The sequence below is a fragment of the Sarcophilus harrisii genome, chromosome 1, assembly GCF_902635505.1.
Source record: "Sarcophilus harrisii chromosome 1, mSarHar1.11, whole genome shotgun sequence".
Lineage (NCBI taxonomy): Eukaryota > Metazoa > Chordata > Mammalia > Dasyuromorphia > Dasyuridae > Sarcophilus > Sarcophilus harrisii.
In genome coordinates this window covers 212,272,319-212,295,629 of record NC_045426.1, presented here as the reverse complement: position 1 = coordinate 212,295,629, position 23,311 = coordinate 212,272,319, and the positions used below count along the sequence as shown (strand labels likewise).

The 23,311-nt window shown below is 34.3% G+C and overlaps 1 protein-coding gene across 5 annotated transcripts in view; it reads right to left on the bottom strand.

The window, feature by feature from the left end:
• Nucleotides 1–1,447: 1,447 nt before the first annotated feature.
• The window catches only part of MLLT3 (MLLT3 super elongation complex subunit), a 264,426-nt gene continuing 242,562 nt past the window's right edge, over nt 1,448–23,311 (bottom strand). For all 5 annotated transcript variants that reach the window (XM_031969103.1, XM_012542700.3, XM_031969095.1 and 2 more), the window contains 6 exons: nt 19,623–19,698; nt 17,639–17,771; nt 15,592–15,691; nt 10,088–10,159; nt 8,703–8,774; nt 1,448–1,668 (listed from right to left, as the gene is read on the bottom strand). In XM_031969103.1, coding sequence (XP_031824963.1) covers nt 1,537–1,668; nt 8,703–8,774; nt 10,088–10,159; nt 15,592–15,691; nt 17,639–17,771; nt 19,623–19,698 — 585 coding nt within the window. In that variant the 3' untranslated portion in view covers nt 1,448–1,536. The remainder of the gene's footprint in view (nt 1,669–8,702; nt 8,775–10,087; nt 10,160–15,591; nt 15,692–17,638; nt 17,772–19,622; nt 19,699–23,311) is intronic.

Here is a 23,311-nt window from a genome sequence, read left to right as displayed (position 1 = left end):
AGCATCATGTTTCCTTAACGCCGATCCATTGAACAAACCTTTGGATCCAGAAGTATTTCTTTATTCCTCTTCCTTTCAGAGGGATGAAGTCCTAAAACAAGGACTTAAGGGATCCATGGAGAGGATGGAGTAACAGCATCAAAAGTATTTTTGGCCAACCCCCCACCTTTGAAAAGAAAAAAATTCATCTGCTTTGTTTTACACGTTGCAGGACAGAGTCCCTCCTAGACATAAGGGTTCAGATAATGAAACAATCACCCTCTTTTCAGCAACTGAAGAAATTCTTCTGGAAACACAAGTACGCTACCTAAATAGCTACTAAACTGCTGAAACTGCAAGTCAGTCCATAATCTAATGTCATTGTAGAACAACATAGAATTTAAAAAAAAAAAAAAAAAAGATTTTTAATTTTCAAAGGTTAAAAAAAAAGTCTAAGCAGATAATATTAACAAACAAAACTCTCTTATCCCAGTTTTATGAAAAAGGTAGGTAACACATAGGCAGCAGGAGAATGTTGAAAATTCCAAATAATAAATAGTTTCAAATTTAGAATTTTCTACAAGGTTTCTTTAGAAAACAGGACCAGTATTTTTCCCCCTTAAAAAAAAAAAAAAGTTGATGATCCTGTGGAATGCCTTCAATTCCAGATAAAAAGATATAAAAAATATTGTTGACAGGTCAACAATGCTGGATTTGGGATAGCTTACAGTAATTTTTTTTGTTTGTTTTTTTAAAAAGTCTCACTGGTTTATTGACTAAGGTTAGAGAGTAAATCATATGGTCCTATTTGATGTATTTTCTACCATGATCCAAGATCACTGTATAGATACAGACAGACTGGATTCAACTCAAAGCAGAAAGACCCCAAAGAAAATCAGAATTATTATTTGGTCCCTCCCCTTCCCAATTTGTACTTTGTTTCCAGAACTGGGAAAAAAAATAAAGACAGAAACAAGATTGTAACATTTCAAGTGACTAAGAAAAGTCCTTAGTAAGTGGCATAAAAATGGGTAAGGTCACTGGGTACTGGTCCTGCATCCAAAGGAGCATAGGTGGGACTCGAGTAGTTATTACGTCTGGTAGTGTCATTCCCTCAATGACATTAGAATAGCTGTATGCAATAATAAATAGATCAGTTATAAGGCAGTGTGTTGAACATGTATTCATCTTGTGGAAAGGAACCCCACAGAGAGATACATGATACCATACACATTCATTAAGAACGAGTTTCTTTTGTTTGTTTTGAAATTTTTTTTTTCGAGGCTATCCAGGCTAACTCTTCTGGAGTATTTTCTTGGTAAGAAGAGCGATCCTCTGAGTCTTGTCACTTAACCTCTCCTTTATCAAGAGATGATGACTGGCTTTAAAGAAAAATAAAGCTGAAGAGGGTTGTTTCATTTTTATTTTTTTTTTTCCTTTTGGTTGCATCATTCTGAGTGTTTCATATTAAAAAAAAAAAAAAAAAAAAAAACCACAACCAAAAAAAAAAAATAATAGGAGCCCCGATAGTTTTCGATGTATCCAGTTGCTGTATCCTCAGGATGTTCCAGATGTTTCCAGGTAACTCTGTAGTTTACGGACTGTGGTTTTATCCAGAGAGCAAAGGTCAAAGTCAAAGGTTGTATTCGTGATATGAAAGTGTCCAGTTTCTTCTATAAGGTTTACAATCTGGCAAAGGAAAAAAGGAGAAGGTTTTGAGAGTGAGCAGGAGGAAGACAGAGAAAGAGAGTAAAAGATAGAGACATAAATTTAGTTGAACAGCCACCATGATTCTTTATATCCTGATATATTTCTACAGATATCAATTTGGGTAAATAAATAATGGTAAATATCTTATCTTACACCAAGAAAACACTAAAGAAACAACTGAGACATATCTATTGACCAGCTAGTATCTTGTACTATTTATTTCACTCATATCCCTTAAAATGTACAATCAGCTTTTTTAAAAAACCTTATGTCAGCATAATTTATATAAGTTTTGGCACCCCTCCCCTCCAAATGTGGGAGGTTAGAGTATAAGGATATTAAAAGAAATTCAAGGGGAAAAAAATCAGAAAAAACTAGTACATCAAAAAACCGTGTTTCAAGGGACTTGGGGTTCAGTATTTAATTTCCAAAACCTAAAGATTCTGAGATTCACTCAACAAGTTATGACTGATTGTCTGATTTAAAAAAAAACAAAAAAACAGTAATCATAGTGCTTAACACAATGGGGTGAACATTTGAGATAAAGATATCAGTTATCTCCTGATGAGTTAAAAACCTAGACAGTTGAGTTGTAGAGGAACTAAGCAGGAAGTAATTATGGAAAGAGAAGTGTACATGTTGATTAGGATCTACTGAATTATGAACTCTAAAGGCAAAATAAAGTGATGGTTCTTATCTTTATTATATCTCCAGATCTTAACATCACAGGAGCTTCATAAAGATTTGTTTGAACAGATCCTGGTTACTTTTGCTTCTTTCACTCTTTTCTACTTATCTTTCTTATTCCAAATAACTCTTTCCTTTTCCTCAACTCTCTATCTTGCTCAGGCACATCTTTCTTTAATTCACAGGAGAAAATGGAAATACAATTATGACTCATGTTTATTAAGTAAAGGGTTATTTCATTTCCCAGTATCAGTTTCAAAAAACTCAAAACTTTTAACTCTTCTACTTCAACAACAAGAAAACTGAAATTATTTTTATTTGTGGTACAGAGTATTTAATTAATTTCAACTACTACCATTCTTTTTATTTATTGGTAATATTATTCTTTTTAGGGAGCAGCTAGATAGTGTAGTGAATAGGCTGGATCTGAGTTCAAGTCCGGTCTCAGACACTTAATACTTCCTAGCAAGTCACTTAACCCCAAATGCCTCAGCATACATACACACATACACACACACACACACACACACACACACACACACACACACACACAATTCTTTTTATTTGTAGTAGGGGGTATTTAATTACTTTCAAATACTATCATTTTCCCTTCAGGTCAGTGACTCTTAATAGGAAAAATAATATAACAACAAAAGTTATCCCTATCCCTGAACTATAATTTTAATCTTTATCTTAGGACACTCATAATTTTAATACAATAATATCTTACTACTTTAATATGCCTTAAGACTTGCAGGCAGCATAGCACAGTAAGGTAGAGAGAAAGGGGTTAACAGAGGGAGCCACCTGATTTGAAGTCCAAGGATATGGGTTTAAATGCAGATTATGTCACTCAATATTCATATGATCTGGAAGTGATTCAATTAACCTCTTACGGCTTCAGTTTTCTTTAAGGGAAAATGAAGAAATTGGAATAGATGATCTCTAAAGTTCTTTCTAGTCCTATATCCTACAAACTTGGCAGTTATACATCTCATTCATTTTCACAGAGATATTATTCATATATCTAGGTTTTCTGCAACATTTAAGTGACCTACCCAATCTACACAGAACCTTCCCAGCCCCCATGAAATCCAGTTGTTCCAGTTCTACTTTTTTGACAATAAAGTGATGCTTACTTTCCATATCTAATTTAATGGTTATAGTTGATAAGTTTTCTAATCTTAAAGAGAAATCTCATTTATGACAAAATTGATCTATAGAAAACAGCCCCTTTAAATTATATATAGATCACCTAACCTATAAATAGAAGGACTGTTAACCTAACTTTATAATAGATTAAGGAAACAAGGCTCAGAGATTAAATGACTTCTCTACTTAGTAAATAGTAGAGATAGAACCCAGACTTTCTAAGACGCAGAGCAGCAATATTTTAGTGCTGGCCTTTTAAACTTCAATATGTCTCAGTTTCTGGAAAAGAATTAATGAATATGAAATGACTTAATAAATAAATGTTTGTCTTTTTTTCCCCTGGTTCCAGACACTACCAATAACAATGTGGTACCTCAGGCTGAGAGCCAAGCTTTTGAATTTTATTGGTTCATCCCAAGAATCTCAACGTGTCCTTAAAGGAATTTAAACTCTATTTTAGTGATGCTAATTATTTTAAATAAACAAGAATTCTATTTAAACTGTATCTCTCCCAGTATATGACATGAGAAAACCAGCAAGCATTCTTTATGCTAATAATTAGCATTTTGAACTGGTTACTGGAATATCATGTTCAAGTCTGGTCATTATAGTGTCAAAAGTTGGTAGAAAAACTAGAAATGATCTAGAGGGAGGTTAAAAAAAAAATAATTGCTAATGGGACAGAGAATGAAGGCCTGCTGGAGAAAAGACTATAAGGGACTACATGCCTAAAAATGCCAGCTTTTATAAGGCAACTAACACATTGCGGTTAAAAAAAAAATCTCCCCTTGTCTATCAATATTCATTATATAATACCAGTTCTTAAACTTTCATATTCAGTTGGAGTAACACAGTTATTTAATTCCTTGCCAAATCTTTCCTTTCTTTTTCTTTTTTCCTTCACTCTTTCCTCTCATCCATTCCCTCTTCTTATCCATGTACACAGAATAAAGGGCATTTGACAAATTTCACTAAAACAAGCCCAAGTTTTTATGAGCCTGTAAGAATATATCATAGTTGAATCAAGACAGCAAGACAAACAGCAGCAACCTTCTAAGGAATTCATTACTGCCTGCCAGAGGGAGCAACATTAACAGTTTGAATTATTAGTGCCTACATACCCATCCTCAATTAAGTCAAAAATACTTTAAAGAAAAATAAGTTTTGGTGCTTTGCCAGGATGTCAGAAGTACTACATGAAAATGCTGTATTACAATGACACAGACACCCAAGACTGACTCATTCTGCTTTTTATATATTAATGTACAAGTCTGTTTATACAATGTGGCTCTACTTCTACTTGATTTCCATTTATCACACTGCAATAATTAATGTCTTTATGTCCCTCCCCTGAAAAATAATAATAAGATCCAGAGTGTCTGAGAAAAAAAAAATAGAGGATTATAATGAGGGAACAGGAGAAGGGAAGAAGTAAGCTGTGAAATTCATTTTTCAGATGATGGGGGATATGAACACATATGAGACTGATTACCTCTAGCCACGTCAGACTCATAAAGGGCAAAATACATGCTTTATGTTGTGTTTTTTTTCTTTAAAGTTTGAGATTTACTTAGTTGATTCCCAACTATTCTCAATTATAAAAAGGTAAAAGCATTATCATCATTACACATCATCATCATTGTATGTGTTGCATTAAAATCAAAATGTCTTAAGTGTTTGGCTGATCATCAGGAAGGGTATGAAATGTCCTTCCCTTGTGGCAACACAATAGTGATAACAATAGTGCCTTCTGCATAGGATTACTGTGCTTCTAGAGTTTGTTTTATGGACCCCTTTGGGGAAACCTAAGGATGCTCTCCCTTGGAATATTTTAAAATACACAGAATTACAAAAAAACTCAGAGGTTAATGAAGATGTACTTATTAATTCCCTCCCTCTCCATCAAAATTCATGAACTCCTATATATATATATCCTAGGACCAATCATAATATAAAGAACTCAGCTGTGGCTAGTTTTGCTCTATCATGAATTAAGCTTTTGATTGTCAAGATTTTTCTTCACTGACATATCTTTAGAACACATACCCAAGTATTATACATGTTTTTGAATTAGGGAAAATGGTCATGCATGCAGTGAAACTTGAGAGGTCATACAAATCTTCTATTACACATTTCCATTAAAATGTGAAATCATGGCACAGTGGAAAGAACTAAGGACAGGTTGGAATTTTGCTTATAAGACTATCTGTGTGATCCTTTTTTAAAAATTGGGATGGGTGTATGAATGAAGCAGTCAGGATTGAATGACTTGCCCAAAGTCAACCAAATGTCAAGTGGATGACACAAATTTGAACTCGGATCCTCCTGACTACAAGACCATTGTTCTAGCCACTTAGCTGCCCCATCTGTGAGATCTTAAAACAAGTCACTTAACATAATTATCCTTCAAAAAAGTGGAAATTGGATCATCTCAAAGGTATCTCACAATTCACAATCTACAATCTTCTGGTTTTAGTTATCATATTCTTTGAAACTTGGGAAGGCTTTTTCAACAAAAAAGTAAAAAACCTAGCTCTTTTTATTCATTATTCAGACACACAAATAAATAAGGATGATGATAAGAATAATTTTTAAGACCCACTTTTGTACAGACCCCTTAGAGTCTGATTTTTGGAGTTTTTTGGAAGAACCCAAGAATAGCTAGAATAGGAACCTGCTTCACTGTGAATTTTCCTTTGAATGGATCTACTAAAAAGAGCACACGAGCATTTATGGAATGCAATTTGCAAAATCAGAAGCTCACAAGGTGGAGAATAGCATTAGTACTCAATAACCCTAAGTTTTACAATAGGAATTAATTAAGCGGTAAACCATGACAGGACATGCATCATGGTCTCATAATCACACGCTTCAGATGCATTACAAGGCAAAAGGCCAAAGACAGAGTGCTTTCAATAGTCCAAGAAATGCAATTAGGGTGAAACAATGTGTGCCCTGGAGTGCCTTTATGCCAGGTTAAAAATTCATAGCTACTTCCCCTCTGTCCCCTTTACTATTTCCAAGGTTATCCATTTTGATCTAGCCCTACAGTCAGGCACCTTCTTCATTGTTCTTGGGTCAGAATAAAGGGGGATGCTAATTTTGGCACTATGATAACACCCCCAAGAGAAGTCACTAAAAAGACATTTTCTATTGTTTTAGTTTTTATTCTCCCTGAGAAACTGAAGTAACCAGATGAGTAAAAAGAATATTTGGGGATCTTGAAGATAGAATAAAGCAAAAGTACTACTAGTAGTAGTAATAATAATAATAACAATAATAGTAGTAGTAGTAGTAGTAGTAGTGGTGGTGGTGGTGATGAATTGGCTTCTTTCCCTTACTTTATATTTTATCCATTTATAGAATTTAGAGAAGTGAAGATAGTAGGAAAAGAGGAACTGCCATTTCTCTGCTGGTGGCCCTATGGAACTGGGCAGTCCTTTTGAAGGACAGGACTCACTGTGAATGTCTGCCCTGGAGACTTTGCCGAGTGGCCGGCATCATATTTGCCTGGATTGCTTTGTGGAACCTTCCAATCTGGGGCAAGTAAACAAAAGGCAGAGGCTCTGGGGCAAACACAGTCTTTGAATTTTATTTGCTTTGCAATTTACTGTGTGAAATGAAGTATTAGGATCCCTCAAATATGGGTTATGGAGCAACTGCCTCTTTGGAATTCCCTTAACTGACCTCTCTGTCCTACCCAGCCTAAATCTTTTCCTCTCCTTTCACAACTGGATTCTATGCTTGAAAGAATTAACAAATTCAATGGGATGTGGTCTATTCCAATGATTGGATTCAATTTCCTTTTTTGGGGGGAAAATACAAGATTAGTTCAGGAAGAGGGAGATAGGAATTGAATGGGGAAAATGAAAACTAATGAATTAATAATAGCATATAATAAACTAAACTCAAAATTTACTGAATAGCAAACAAAACAAATTTGAATTCTTTAAGTGAGGATGCATAGTAAAATACTACTAGAACAGTCACAATAAATAATGGGAAGCTGCATGGTATACTAGAAAGAGCAGTGATACAGTAAGGGGAACTGGGTTCAAATCTTCTTTCTAATATTTATCTATCAGGGCAAGTAAATGGACCTCCTGGAGTTGCCTAATTTGTAAATTGAAGGGGTGGGAAAAGATAACCCTGAGTTTATTTTTAGTTCTGGTTCTGTGATCCTAACCGTGTCACTACAACATTCTCTTCTGGGAAAATAGTGTCATACATGCTGCTTCCCATATACATGCCTATTTTAAACAAAACCCTCCTGTCCCCCATTTCAGAATTCTATATCTGCTCCTGTTCAGAAAACGTTGGAAGTATTAGAAAGAATATCAGATTAAACAAAGAACTTGGCAGGTTGAAAAGGTTAAATCTATTTGGAGATTTAAACAAAAATGCATGCATAATATCATACCATTTTTTTTAAAAAAAGGTAAATTAAATACCCCCTGAAATTCATTTGAAAGTAATGCAAATAAAGATATAAAAACAATATGGCATCATATACATCTATCTAAGATTGAAAATAAATTATTTTCTTCTTGGGTATAAAAGGGAGCTATTTTATCTTTAATCACTGGAAATACATTCAGAAGACCCATATATTCAACCTCACAAAAATGTAAAAATTGCCCTCTTAATTTTTTTAAAACACACCATGGTCCTAATATAAATGAACATGTTCTTTAAGAGTTCCATAGTTGGGTACATGATAACAGACAGGGTTGCAAAAGATAAGAGAAACAACAAAAATGTTTATTTTTCATAGCATGGTACTGGTAATTGGTCCCCTAATTGAATCTTAAATGTTTACAACACACGACTGAAATTCTTATTGTAGCCTTTCCAAATTTCAGAAGTTCTGCCTTGAGGGTTTCACATTCCTGTTATTCCATTCCTATATCTCAGCCACTGATTGTGATCAGTAAATTACAATGGCAATGCTAAACTTTACTTTCATGGGTCCCCATTTTCCACCTGGCTTACTATTAAGGCCAAAAAAATCATTCATTTGATTCACAGCCAAAGAGCAGCCTGGTAGTAATGTAAATAAGCATCTTCATCAAATACTTCTTTAGGTGTCTGCCACATGTTATTCATTATACAGATATCACAAGGAAGACCACTGGCTATGAGACTTGTTAGGAAAGGACTAGAGCAATACACACCTGTTGAAGTACATGCCGTTCCCTCAATGTCATTAACCTTCTATGGAGTTCTACGAGTTCATCTAGATATGCCTGGAAAAGAAAGACAACCCCCAATTAAGAAAATAAAAAACTTTAGAGAAGCAGCTGGATGGACTACAATTCCCAGCTGTTCTGGCTTTCAGTATTGGTCTGATTAGGTTTAAACCAAACATAGATGAAAGAACAATCTCCACATAAGCACAGTAAGTAAAAGACAGAAGTATTTTTGTACTGATCTCTCTGGCCATTTATACATAAACAGGTAATAACATATCCATTAGTGACAGTCCCTTCAAATCACAAAAGACAGCAATAGCAGTGGATTCACTTTAAAAACATTGCTACACAAGGGCAGCTTCCATAATCTTAAAGTGAAAAAGGCTGCCCACGAGTAGTAACATTTTGCCTAATAATAACCTTTAAATCAATATTATTCCCAGAGGAATAGTATTTTTGGTTTTTCATGATAGTCATATAATCACCAAAGAGTATGCAATCAGAAACACTAAATGGGAGACCTGTGAGGTCTTGAATGGCATCACGTAATTATTCCTTCATTCTTTCATTTTTCTTGAATCAGAGAAAAGCAGCATAAAGTCAGGTGAATAAGTAGTATATTAACTTGGGGCACATACTACCCTGCCCATATAGAGCATTCATCATTAATAATCCATTCTCAGCTAATAAAAAGCACTGTCAATTTTTTTTTCATAAATGGTAACTGAATACTACATGTTTATTTTTCTTGTCAAAAATCCCCCCAGAAGGACATCTCTCTCCTTTATCCATTTTACTGTTTCCGTTCTGGTCAGTTTCAGAGACCATTAAGGAGCACGAGCCTCCACAGGAGGCCCCCAGTATGTTGCTAATAAAACCAGAGGAAAGACTTGTTAAGTGAGCCTTAGGGTTGTTGGAAGGAATGTCACTACCAACAGTAGAGTAAGCCTCTTCCAGTCTAGGATAATTAAAATCAGTCAGACTTCTAGGACATATGGCACACTCTCTTACCCTCTCTGAGGGTAACACACTGCAATTTACGTTGTTGCTTTAACTTGCTTCTCAGTCCCCTCCCTACCAACTCAATCTTCTACCTCAATTAAATTTCTTTGAAAATGGCATTGCTCCAAATGATAGTGCGAGCCCAAACTAAATACTGGAAGATAAAAGGATTTTAAAAGTAAAACACGAGGCTGGGATAGTACTCAGGCCAGGAAGTAAAATACTTTATAATTGCAACTGAGCATTTCTTTAGGTAGAAAGAATAAAAGTGGAAGGCAACGAGAGGGATCAAGCAAAACATCAGTGAATGAAAAAATGTGTTAACTCTGCATGACTTAACTCAGAGCCAGCAATTAAAAACCTACCTTGTCACAATCCCCATTCTTTATTTGCTTATCAGATTTGCTTTGCTTTATTGGGCTTTTCACTTCAAGAATCTAGGGATCAAAGAAAAACCACTATTAAACAAATATTTTAGAGTTCTTGGTTAACATTCAAAGTAAAAAAAATACATATGTGTCACAGAATAATATATGAGAATCACAAAAGTTTTCAGTTTTTAAAAAATAAATTATTTTGTTCTATTTATTTATTTTTACAAGGCATTTATTTCTGAATATATCTTTCCACCCTTTTCTACCTAAGTGGACTATCTCTTAAAGTAAAGAATAAAGGAAAACAGCAGTTCAGCAAAATCAACACCAATCAACTACATCTGAGAGTTTATGCAATATGATATATTCACTAATAATAATATATCACTAATCCTGGAAGGAAGATCATCATTCAAAGAGCATTTCCCTCAAGAAAGGCCTATATATTTAACTGAAACACATCTCCAAAAGGCAAACTTTAAATAATTTCTGCTCATGAATCTGTTTCTTTTCTTCTTATTGAGACCTGCTATATAATTTTTTCTCTGATCATAAATAATTTCTATTAGAAGTATTAAGTCAAAAATGATGACAAAGACACTAATTTGATATTATTAGATTTCCTAGATTTTTTTTTTTAATGTAATGTCTATCTAATGTTAGATGAATCACTATTCCATTCAGGGTCACACTGGCAGAACTTCCTTCCAAAAGAGGAAAACTGAAATTCCAAATCCTGTAGTGCTAACAACAAAAACCTTAAAAGAAATGAAATCTAAAGGGAAAACAGGATGTACACAGGTCTAGGAATAGCTAGGTCAGTAGATGGCACTCCTCCCTAATTCAGAAGCTGTTGGGAGGAAGAAACTGAACATTCTGGGTGGGCAGAGTACAAGGTCCCTCAAAGCATTGGGGCAAGAGAAAAATAATTGTTTCTCCCATGGTCAAAAAGTGATTTTATTTGGCTTACTTACTTTTCCCTTTAAAATTTAACTTCATTCCATAGCATATAGTGATTGTAAATCTTACTTGATATTAGTGTGTAGAAAACTGCTACCTAATATTAGATCACTTGACCTTCCATTTAGGGTTATAGTTGGTAGGGCACCCCACTCCTCAAACATTGAAGTCTCCCATTCCTCCAACATTTCCTAAGTGCCATAGCCTAAGAAAGTTTTAAGATGTGCCTGGAGATGAAAATTCAAGATATAAGGAAAATTCAAGTTCTTTCTTTAGAAGTTGCAAGGGCAGAGAACAAGAAAGTCCTTCTGGTGTTGATGACCAGCTTCAAGTTACAGAGTAGCTGCCCAGAAAAAGGCCCAGTTAATCTTTTCCCTTTGATCTCTTACTGCCGCAAAGTAAACAGCTTTGTTGAAAACCTCACAGAATGACAGAGCTATATCACTCTAGAGACAATTGCTTTATTTAGTATCTGTTCTTATCTTTAGGGAAATGGTTCAAGAATACAAAAGTGTACCCCACCTTCCCCTCTGTTTCAAACCAGTTTAACTGGATAGAAGCTCTGATTTCACTCAGCTGGCCTTTGCAGTCTTCCAGCCTAGAGAGTGATTTATTATATTCTGAATATTAAGCCTGGTGCAATGAATCCCCTGAATTCTTTTACTAAAGGGTCTTTTAGCAGCTTGTTTTCTGTTCACACATAAAAGTGGTTCAAGTAATGGCATTAGAAATTTGGGTGGAATGATGCCTTTCCTGTTTATAAGCTTGGAAATAATGTTATTTAGGTATATGTGTATATATTTAGGTATAGAAATAAGTTCACCACTGAACTTCTACATTTAATCTTTTTTTGATGTACTCTAACTTTGTAAGTCAATTACTGATTATTTATAGGTTGAGGTATGACATCTCATTTATTATTTTTGACTATAAAAATGTGCTTCATTTACTCTTTTTCCTATAGCAAGGAAAAAGCTTTGAGACACAAATCAACAACCTCCCTCCTCATAAGAAAGGCTTGAGAAAAGGCAAATCCAGTTAGTCTGATGCTGTAGATGACACAAGAGAAAAATTATAAAGGTAAATTATAAAAATTATAAAAAATAAAAATTATAAAAGTAAAGGGTGAAAAGAATTTATTCAAGAGGACAGGAAAAGGAAATTGAACAGCTTTCAAAGTCTCCTGGGTCATTTTCATGGTAGGTCTTCAGTTATTTTGTTTAATGTGAATTCCCAGAGCATTAGGCACCACATTTTATATTCAAATATAAATACAAAAATTCATATCCAGGTAAAATGAAAAATTTTAATAACTGTTCATTAAATCTTATTTAGTAACTATTATACATTTAATGGTGTATGAGCAACAAATATTAATTTTTAAATTTATTTATATAAAATTTATTTTGCATTACTTAAATGCTTTCCTTCTCCATCCTACTCATTAATGTGGATCATCTTGAGAATATAATACTCATAATGACACTTAATTTAGTGGCAGATTATAAGTCACAATGATGACAATAAAAAGATCACACTTATCTCTTCCTTGACAGTTTACAAAGTACTTTCTTCAAGACAACCTTATTCAAATTGAATAACATCCATTAAAGGTGGTGGTGACAATGATTAGAGATTTGATTTCTGCATTATGTACCTATCTCTTTTAATTCTTCTTGTCATTCAAATGAAAAATCATGACAAGAGAAACAGCCAAGCTCAGCTGCTTGTATCCAAAGAACAAAGAAATAATTCAATTCAGTTCAACAAACATTTATTAAGGGTCCTGGAGATATAAAGATTAAATAACAGCAACTTTCTCAAAAAGGGGTTACAATTTAACAGAGGAAAAGGCATATACCTAAATAATAATGACACAAAGTAGAATATATTAATGGCAAAAGAGAGATCCAGACAAAGGATTTTGAGAAAATTTGTGAAGCTAGATTCCACTTTAACTTTGGAGTGTTAGGAAAAGAAAACGTCATGGAGAAAGAGCCTAAGCTGGATCTTGAAATAAAAGATGTGGAAAGAATGAATTTTCAGGATCAAGATGAAGGTTACAGACAAAATAAGGCTTAAAAGATTGTTGAAAACCTTAAATGTCAAGCTAAAGATATAAATCATGTCCTTAAAAAAATGAAGGTGGAACTTCTCAGGAAGAATTAATCTTAAAGCAATCTTTCACTGCTTTTTTGCCTTTAAGTTAGGGATGTAAAGCTCAAGACCTCCTGAGATACTTATTGGAGATTCACATGCAGTGCCACGTGGCAGATTTACATCTGTTATTTGTCCTGGGACCCAAGATATTTTATCAGAAAAATTTAATCAAAGAAATTTTCTTTTGTTGCTGGAGACAGAAAACATCTTCTTTCTTTGCCAAGAAGAATGATGCACAAGAAAACTAATCTTATTCTTTGTACACAATCTACTAAGCCTTCTATATTCCACAAATAGCTTGAAAGAATTTGTGAATGAAAAAGTCTTAAACTGAGTTGACTAATGCTTTCAGTTTTGGAATTATATTAAAAAGAGAGATCAAACTTAACATCCACAACAGAAAAACAAAATGGATGGGAAAAATTCAGATGGCCCAGACTCTGAAAAGGCCCTAAGAGGGGCAGGGAATAGAAAAGTTGCAACAATATGCATAGCTTAAACAAATGCTACAAGTATACAATCAATTGGGCCCAAAATTAAAGAGGATGAAGAAGAAATTGGGCTAAATTATATTAAAATACATTCAAAATATTTCCTACCACAAAGTTAATCTTTTAATTCTATTATTCTATCAATGATGCTATACCTATACAGCCACAAATAATAGAATATCACAATTTCAGAAAAATCTAAATTTGGAATTCTCATAAAAATTTTTACTGATAGCACAGTCAAAAAATAGCAATTTAAATTTCTTCATTATAATCTGCCCTCCTAATATGTTTAACAATGCCCTTCAGGATAGTCAATTTGGAGTCAACATATTACAAATTCTAAACTGCTGGATTCTGAATTAACAAATGAAGAAATTGAATATTTGATTTACATGTTTATTCAACTCAACATGCATTTATGAGTACCTCAAGACCTGAGGCATTCAAAGATAAAAATGACATAGTCTACAGACTTCAATTAATTTACATTCAACCAATGGGGAAAATCAACAGGTTAAGACTGGACACATAACTATAAGTCGGATTATAAAGAGCTTAACATTTGAAGAGCCAAGCTAAAAAAATTTCTATTTTATCCAAAAGAGATTTTTTTTGGTTTGGGTTTTTTTTTTTTTTTTAAAGCAAGAGAATATCCAAGGATTACAGTGTTTGAAGCTAGAAAGGTATTCAATTAACTTTCCCAAAGTCACAAAGGTTGCAAGTAGCAGTGCTCAAATTTGAACATGTCTTCTGATACCAAGTTCAGTGCTTGTGTACCCCTCCCTCCTAACCATGACATGGTTCTCATCATCAAATCTGAGCTTTAAGAAAGTTATAATGGTAGCTGTGTGAAGAATGTTGTGCATGAACTTTTGAGGGTCACAGACTAAAGGAAAAGAACTAGAAAAGATTTTATAAAAATCCAAATGAAGAACATTTAGGGGCTGAAACAGGCTGGTGGTTGTGAGTGGAGAGAAAGAGGCAAAAATGGAACAGCCCTTATATTAAGAATAAAAAAAACCCAACAAAGATGAATTATTTTCATCATAATTTTAACAATGTTGAACCATTCAGTGAGACAATGATTCAATTAGAGAGGAAACTTAACCACCTCATACCACACATAGCAATTTGCTTTGCAACTGATCTCTCAGTTAATATTTTATACTGTTGTTCTTCTGCTAAGATTATATGCTCCACAGGAGTGAGTGCCCTATGTTATGTGATTTTTGTATCTTCCTAGATCCTAATGAAGAGCAAATAGTAGAGACCTGATAAATTTTGTTAAATTTGTTGAAGGAATGACCAAAAAGAGGCAAAAAAAAAAAAAAGAGATTAGAACTACAATTCAAGAAAACAGTGGAAAAATAAGCAACCGCTTCCTTTTTTTAAGGTCACAACTGTTCCTCATAGCACATTTCAGAAAAAGTGCATATAATTATTATATCTATTATCCTACCCAGGGAATAAAGGAGCATCAGAGGGACAATTCATATTTATTCTTTAGGGAATACCATGATACTTGTGGTTTCCTTTAAGTCCTAACTAAAAATCCCACCTTCTACAGGAAGCCTTCCACAGCCCCTCTTAATTCCAAACACCTTCTTTCAGTTATTTATCATCTATTTATCCTTTATGTAGCTTGCTTCATATAAATTTGTTGCATGTTGCCTCTGCTACCAGCCTGTAAGCTCCTGGAGGGCAGAGATTTTGTATCCATGCACATAGCACAGTTCCTAGCACAGAGGAGAGGCTTACTAAATGTTTATTGATTGATGGAATATCACCAAATACCAGAGATCCTTCTGAAAGCAACAGGAACCTAAAGTGACCCAAAAGACTGATTCTGGATAGATGAGCACAGGCTATCCCCTTATTTACCTGGTTGCTGTTGGTTTTTAATAAAGGCGGTGGGGGTTCATGCCGTAGAGGAGAAGAGGCAGAACTACTTTCACTGTCACTGCCATCGCTTAAGCTAACTCTGAAAAGACAAAAGAAAAAAAGATGGAAACATATACACACACACAAGAAGCATGAGCAACCCAAGCAAGTTATAAGGACCTTATAAATGAAGTGCAATTTTAAAAATCAATAAAAACAGCAAGAACAGAACAGGATGACTTACCTCCTATTTTCAACAATGAGACCTTCCCCAATAAGCTTTTCACTTTTAACTCTTATGAGGGGAGACCCATTTCTACTTCAATCCCCTTTTATTCCCCCATCCCACCCTTCCTTTTGTAAAGATGATATTGTAGACCTACAATGACCCAAAGGCAGCAAATGATAAATAACAGAAGCAAGGGAGAAGTAGGCAATTAAAATCTTGAATTAAGGAGAATTAACAATGATACTATTAGAATGAATTACATGCCATTTTAGGAAAATCATTCAATCTTCCATTGCAGAATGTTGCTTCCTTAGCACATAAATAGTAGTGCTTTATCACCACCCTTTCTCAAATTTCAAATACAATCCCTATAAAAACATCTATAAATGCTCTTAGACTATAGTATTCGATCATGGTAGAAAAATTGCCTTAGAAAACAGATGTCTTCCAACAGTTGAAAACAATTAATTGCAATAGTTTTGTTTTTTAATTTTTTAAAATTCAGTTTCACAGGACCACAGAATTTAGGCACTGAAGGGGCCATTAAAATCTTAACATTAAGATTTTACCTCAATTTACAAATGAAGACACTGGGGGCCAGAGTGCGAAAATATAGGGAAGTAAATGACTCAAGATCAACAAAGTAGTGAATAGCACTGCCAGGATTTTAACCTAGACATTTTTATAGTTCTTAAACATACCACCATTTGCGGTTTCTTATTCTTTCCTCCTCATTTTAGCAGATTATAGATGGAAATGTGGGTGGGAGGAAGAGAAGGCCATACATTCAAATAGTTTATTGATAAGTAATCATAAGTAAGATTACTTGCCCCTCAATTTATTTTTTCCTGTTTAGGAGACTTCATGGAACAAGTGTATGTATGAGAATATGTGGACTGGCTGACAAGCAATAATTGACTGGGCTTACTGTGCATATATTTTACTTTCAGTTCCCTAGTATAATACCAAAGTGTTGACAGTTTAGGAGGTTCATGTCAACTTTTCCCTTTTAACAAGCTGCAAACATTATGTTCAATATAGTATTCTTTCAGGAATTATGGGGCCACCAGAAATAGGAAATATCAATAAATACTAGAAATGTAATTTATGAGGAAACTAGCAGTACTAATTTTGGAATCAGGAAGACCAGAATTAAGTCTCAGACATTTTCCAGCTAGCTATGTGACTCTAAGCTTAGCTTAAGTTTTCTCATCTGTAAAATAAGGATAATAATAGTATCTAAATGAGGTAATAGAAGTAAAGAACTTTAAAAACCTAAGAGCATAATATAAATGTTATATAGTATTATATGTAACATAAAAATTTTACTATCAAACTTATGTTGATCCATATTACTATCACTTAAAACAGTAGAAGAAGGAAAACAAAAGTTGGGGCATCTACAATAAATAAAATTCCTAAAGGTAATTTCAAGTTAGCTCTTAAAATATACAATATAGATTACCATCTTGCAGGTGGTATTACATCTTGTAATATCAAATCTGCTTAAGAATTTAAGTGTTAATACACTAAGAAAGAAAGTTCTAGGAAGCTATGGGTACTTCAAAGTTATAATGTTGATCACTAAAACATCCCATTTGGGAGTTTTCCCATTTAATGAAAATTAAGGTAAATAAATGGTTTCCTGTAGATATAACACATGCATAATATGAGATATCTATGTGCCAATTTAATGGGAACATCAAGCATCCCTGCTTCAGTTTTCTTTAAAATAAAATTTGTATTTAAACTCTTTTGACATTGGTAGGTCTTCCTAAACTATCATCAAGCTGTTCCCAGCCAAGAAAAGATGCTCACCTTCGACTCCGACTGCCTCCTCGGGTATTTATAGGTCTCTCCATTTCGGAGTCATTATCATTTTCATCTGCTTCCTCTGATTCATCTTCATTGTCGTCAGAATGCAGATCTTTCATTATAGACCTTAACGGACCTGTGTCATGACAAACCATAGGCGCAAGATTGACCCAATTTAGGATTCACTTTGCATTATTAGGCAGAAGTGGTCATAGGGGAGCTTAATAGAAATTCACTATAAACAGAGCATCTATCTACTCTTAAGAAGCATCATCAAATTTGAGTAATACTGGTAGTACTTCTGGAAAGGGACCATGTCAATTAACTGTTTGCATCACATATATTTGGCTAAGTATATGTTTATTTGAGAAGTCTGTATTAAAGGAATTCAGTGTTCTTTTTCTTTTTCTTTCCTGAACCCAATTTACACCTTAAAAGATCTGTAGAGACCTATTAGTAAGCTGCAGTTATTTTGTTAGGTTAATCCACCCATTCAAAAACAGAGTCTAATAAATCACTCTGGTTGTAACTTGTTCTAGGCAATGCAGCCTTTGTGTGGCCGTTTTTGATCTTTTTAGGTTCATCTCTTTAACTGTTTCCCTTTATTTCAAGGCCAATTTCAGGTCAAGCATGAACTTTAGTAAACTTCAGATTTTTAAGGTATTTCAAATTCCATGCTGCAAACGGTGACCTCAGTCTTCAAATTCATCTGAGCTAGTAGAATAACCCTTTCTGCAACAATTTCATTAAAATGGTTTTTCACTTTTCAAGCGATCACTGATAAAAGGGCAGAGAGTACATTTACAAAAATGAGAACATGTCATTAGTGAGAAAATTCAAGTAGAATCCAACTATATGATGAGCAAAGAAAAGCAACTTGATTCTAGAGCAGATCATATCTGAAAGGACAAAGAAAAAACAGTAGGATACTAAGCTTATCTTCTGCTCTGAGTCAATAAATATGGGGAATAAATTAAAAATTACATGAATACAAATGTGTAGAAAGTACTTTGATTCTGGATTAGATAAATCCTAAAGCCTAATTTCAATTGAGGATTTTATTAGCTCAATTACAAAAGTCTGATCACTTTGCAATCTGAGATACAAAAACCAAATCACTTTGCTTTTGTTGTGGGCTCATTGGAATAGGAGCTTGAATAGCCAAAATCAGTTTTTTCCCTTCCTTACACTCCCCCTACCCTTAAATCCACCCAAGAAGGATTATCAACAATTACTTTCTTTTCAGGACACAGAAATTCATCAGTAATGTTTATTGTGATTGAAAGATGGACATAAGAAATTTTAAAGTAAATCACTCTGATATATCACTGATATCATTTTTCAAAAATGGTCTTCCTGTTTATTCAAAGCCTAACATTAAATTTCTTGAATCTGAGTTCATTTAAACTAAAATCTGATAAACAATGACAAAAGAAAAATAATCAATTAGAATTCATATTCCTTAAAGAAAAATTTAAAAGATATCTGAAGGTATGATAAATATATTTCTCTTAAGAGCCAAAGTTCATGGTCCTATTCCAAATTTAGTATTTTGTGTATTATTTTATTTGGTGTCATTCTCACTGGAATCTTCCTATGTTTTAAATGACAGTGTATAGCATGCATATCCAAAAATTTATATATATAATAATTACATCTTAAGACATTAGAATTAAATTCATAAACCATGAAGGAATAACAGAAAATTCAACAAAAACCAAGTGATTATACATTTTTTTTTTTGGCTGCTCAGGCAATTGGGATTAAGTGACTTGCCCAGGGTCACACAGCCGGGTGTTGAGTCCGAGGTAAGATTCGAACCCGGGACCTCCTGACTTCAGGGTGGGCGCTCTATTCCCTGCGCCACCCGGCTGCCCCTGATTATACATTCTTATGAAATGATAGAAGAAATACCATAAACCAAATGGTTAACAGCATTCTTTTTTGCTTGTTTTTAAATTTTAAAATTCTTAGATGGTTCAGGTACCTTGTTGTCTGGTCTGGGATGGAGTAAAGCTGGAACTTGAGCTTGAACTTGAACTGGCTGGACTAGGTTGTTCAGACTTTAAAAAAAAAAGAAGAAATAAGTCAACAAAAGGGTAAAATCAAAGGACACAAGATCTTAAATGACAGTTTTTTTTTTTTAAATCAGGTTTAGCAATGGCACACATACCTCTCTGTGCTCCTCTGTTTTTGTTTGTTTGGTTGGTTGTTTTGTTTTGGGGGGAGTGCATAAGATCTTATTTTAATGAGTTTTAGAAAAACAAGGACATAGGTTTGCTTGTCCATATTAACAGCAGATCTTCTGAAGACCATATCTATTATCCCTATCAATTTGCAACAGTTAGTTCTACTCAGTGGGTTAAAGCCTGGTGATAATGAGGGCAAAGTCATGGGTTATTTCTAATGTGATACAGTTGGTTTCACTCTGTTCTAAGACCAAAAATAGTATCTGTAATCTTGACTCACAAATGTATAGCTTTGGTCACAATGGGTTCAGATTGGCAGCATGGAATGGATCACCATAAATTCTTTATTTCTCTTAGAGAAACAACTTAAAGCCCATTCTCTACTGATAATGAATTAGGAAGGAGTATGTCAATCAATAAACATTTATGTGTGTGCTAGACACTGTGTCAAGTTTAGGGAATACAAAAAGAGACAAAAGACAATCTTTACCCCCAAGGAGCTTGGGGAGACAACATGTAAACAAATAAATATAAAGGAAGCCATATACACGATAAATAGGAAATAAGGGAAGGCACTAAAGGGGGTAGGAAAAGGCTTTCTGTAAAAGATGGTTAATAAATCTATTCTTTTGTCTCCAAATATTATCCATTTTCTTTTTTTGCCCACTTAATATTTTATTTTTTCAATTCCTTGTAAAGATAGTTTTCAACAATCATTTTTTTAAGATTTTGAGTGCCAAATTTTTCCTCCTTTCCTCCCTCCCTCCCTCCCTCCCTTAAATCCCCACTTCCCAAGACAGGTACATATATATGTACAATTATCATTTGACACATATTTCCATATTAGTCATGTTGTGAAAGAAAAATCAGAACCAAACAGAGAAAGAAAAAACAATAAAAGGTGAATATATTATACTTGATTGATCCACATTCACAGTCTCCATAGTTCTTTGTCTGGATGTGGATGGCATTTTCCATCAAGCTTATTGGAACTGTCTTGGATCACTGTATTGCTGAGAAAAACTAAAGTTATCATTGATCACAACATAATCTTGTGGTTATTGTGTACAATGTTGCCTGGTTCTGTTCATTTCACTCAGCATCAATTCATGTAACTTTTTCCAGGCTTCTCTGAAACCTTTTCTTATAGAACAATTATATTCCACCAGAACTTATTCAGCTATTCCCCAATTAAGCATCCACTCAAATTCTAGTTTCTTGCCACTACAAAAAGGGCTGCTACAAAGAGTTTTGCATATGTGGGTCCTTTTCCATCTTCATGATCTCTTTGGGTTACAGACCCAGAGGCAGGGAGTCTATATCTGTGACTTCATTAGGATACTGAGGGAATTCCGGGTGAGGCAGGAAGTGCAACGGTCAATCACTAATTGCAATCACTGAGACTGTGTGACCTGTTCCATTTCTGGAGGAAGTTTGATCTTCCTTAAACTTCCTGGTGATTATTCCCTGGTGTTACTCCCCAGAGGCTAACAATATTGTTGAACTTCTGGTCACCCTATCAGCTTTAGCCCTACTTTGGAGCTTTAACCTTCCCAGGCATGCTTTATAAAACTCTGGTCTATCAGTTCTATAATCTATAATCTTAGAAAATTTTACATATAAGAAGAAGGAGATTCCATGTTTTGAAAATTTCCCTGATCATCTCTTTTTCTTTCAAACTTATATTAATATTGCCTGGATACATTAATTTTGAACTTTACATGTACAGCCTTGCATGATTATTTTCTTCCTAATTAGGACATGGTACGTCTTTGTACTTTTTTCCTCCTTCCCACCCCACCTTATTTGTTATGCACAGAACATTGTACAATGCATAAAGCAAATATCTATTAACTAACTATATAAAAAGAAGCAGATTATGTAATTTTTTGCATGATCTTTGCCAGAGGTTTTATGAGAAATCTTAGGAGTCCCTTAGGAATAGAATGAGAAAATATTTTGGGGCTAGAGAAAATGTATGGTCTGAAAAAGTGAAAGGACTACGATCCTCCTGATTTTGCAAGAATGACCAAAAAAAAGAATTTACATCATCAAAATATAATTATTGCAAGGTCTTTCCCACCAACTCTTATTATTATTGCAGTATGTTTTTTCCCCCTAATTCAGACTACTAAATCTCCCAAAGTCCTTCTAGTTCTGTAATTCTTCCATTTATTCAACAAATATATACTAACAGTTTGTGAAATGATGATATACTACTGCACAAGACACATCCATTTTCCACTAAGCTGGGTTCATTACTAAGAAACCTGATAAAAATGATCACTTGTGGCATAGATGATTGTTGATTCACAAGGTAGGCAATATTTCTTAGTCCTCTTCAATCCTTCACAAATAAAGTCAAATCCCACAGAAATCTAAATCTATATTGCCATCTTCTTTCCTGCCAAAAAAATATATAGACTGAGGAACAATTTTTTATGCATTGGAAATAAACAAAAGATTTTTTTTTTCCAGTTCTTCATCCATCCTTAGGCTCAACAGGAAAAAAAAAAAAGTGCCAGAATCTTTGCAAGAATGGAATCAAAAAACACACAAGCTTTCAACATGTAAAAGGTGGGTTTTCCTTTAATTAAAAAAAAAAAAAAGTAATCTACACTAGGCAAATCTAGATATTTCTACTTTCTTTCAGAAAAAGAAGAATGTTTCTAAATAAAGATGATTGTAATGTCTTTGTTCTTGTAAAAATTATATGCTTATAATATAGTACAGCCAGACTATATATTACTAAACTGAATAACATTAGTAAGAACTGGCTGCAAAGCCTCAATTCTTGAATCCCATTTTGTTCTTTTGGTCTCCAAGTTGTCATTTTCTTCCATGAAAAATGTCTGTGAAAGGTGTGATTTTGATAGTCCCGGAAACCAAAGCCCATGCAGCCAAATACTAGGTTTCTGTTGGCAGCAGAGATTTTATTCCTCATGCTACTGAACCAATAGGTTCCATTTGACCTGTCTTACAAAGAAGTCTTTCCAAGAGAGTCCATTCCAATTTAGTCCAACTCCAAAGCTGAGAGTGACATTTACAATAACAGAAAAAAAAAAAAAAAAAAAATCAAAGCTACTCTGATTCTCACTGATTGGCAACCAACAGGTCCCAAGCGCAGCCCTATTCAGTCATTGTTTGGGTCTGGATTGACCCAGAATAAATGTAAATAGCAATCATCTCAGCTTTGGCTAGAACAGCCAGAACTCTTGAGGGCCTTCCCCCTCCAAGATTTTTTTTTTCCCCCCTGAGGGGGGGGACAAGGTTAAAGGGGACATTCTTTGTCCTAGTGGCTACCTAGCCTTAATCACTGAACAGTGCAGCCTCAGTCAAACTGAAACCTGTTGAAAACCAAAGACCAAGGTTTCCCCCTTGCATCCAGGACCATCTTCAGTCTTCCTGATCTACATCTGGCCACTGGACCCAGGTGGTCCTGAAGGGGAAACAGGCAGGTGACCTTGCCCAGCCCTCCCTCATTTAA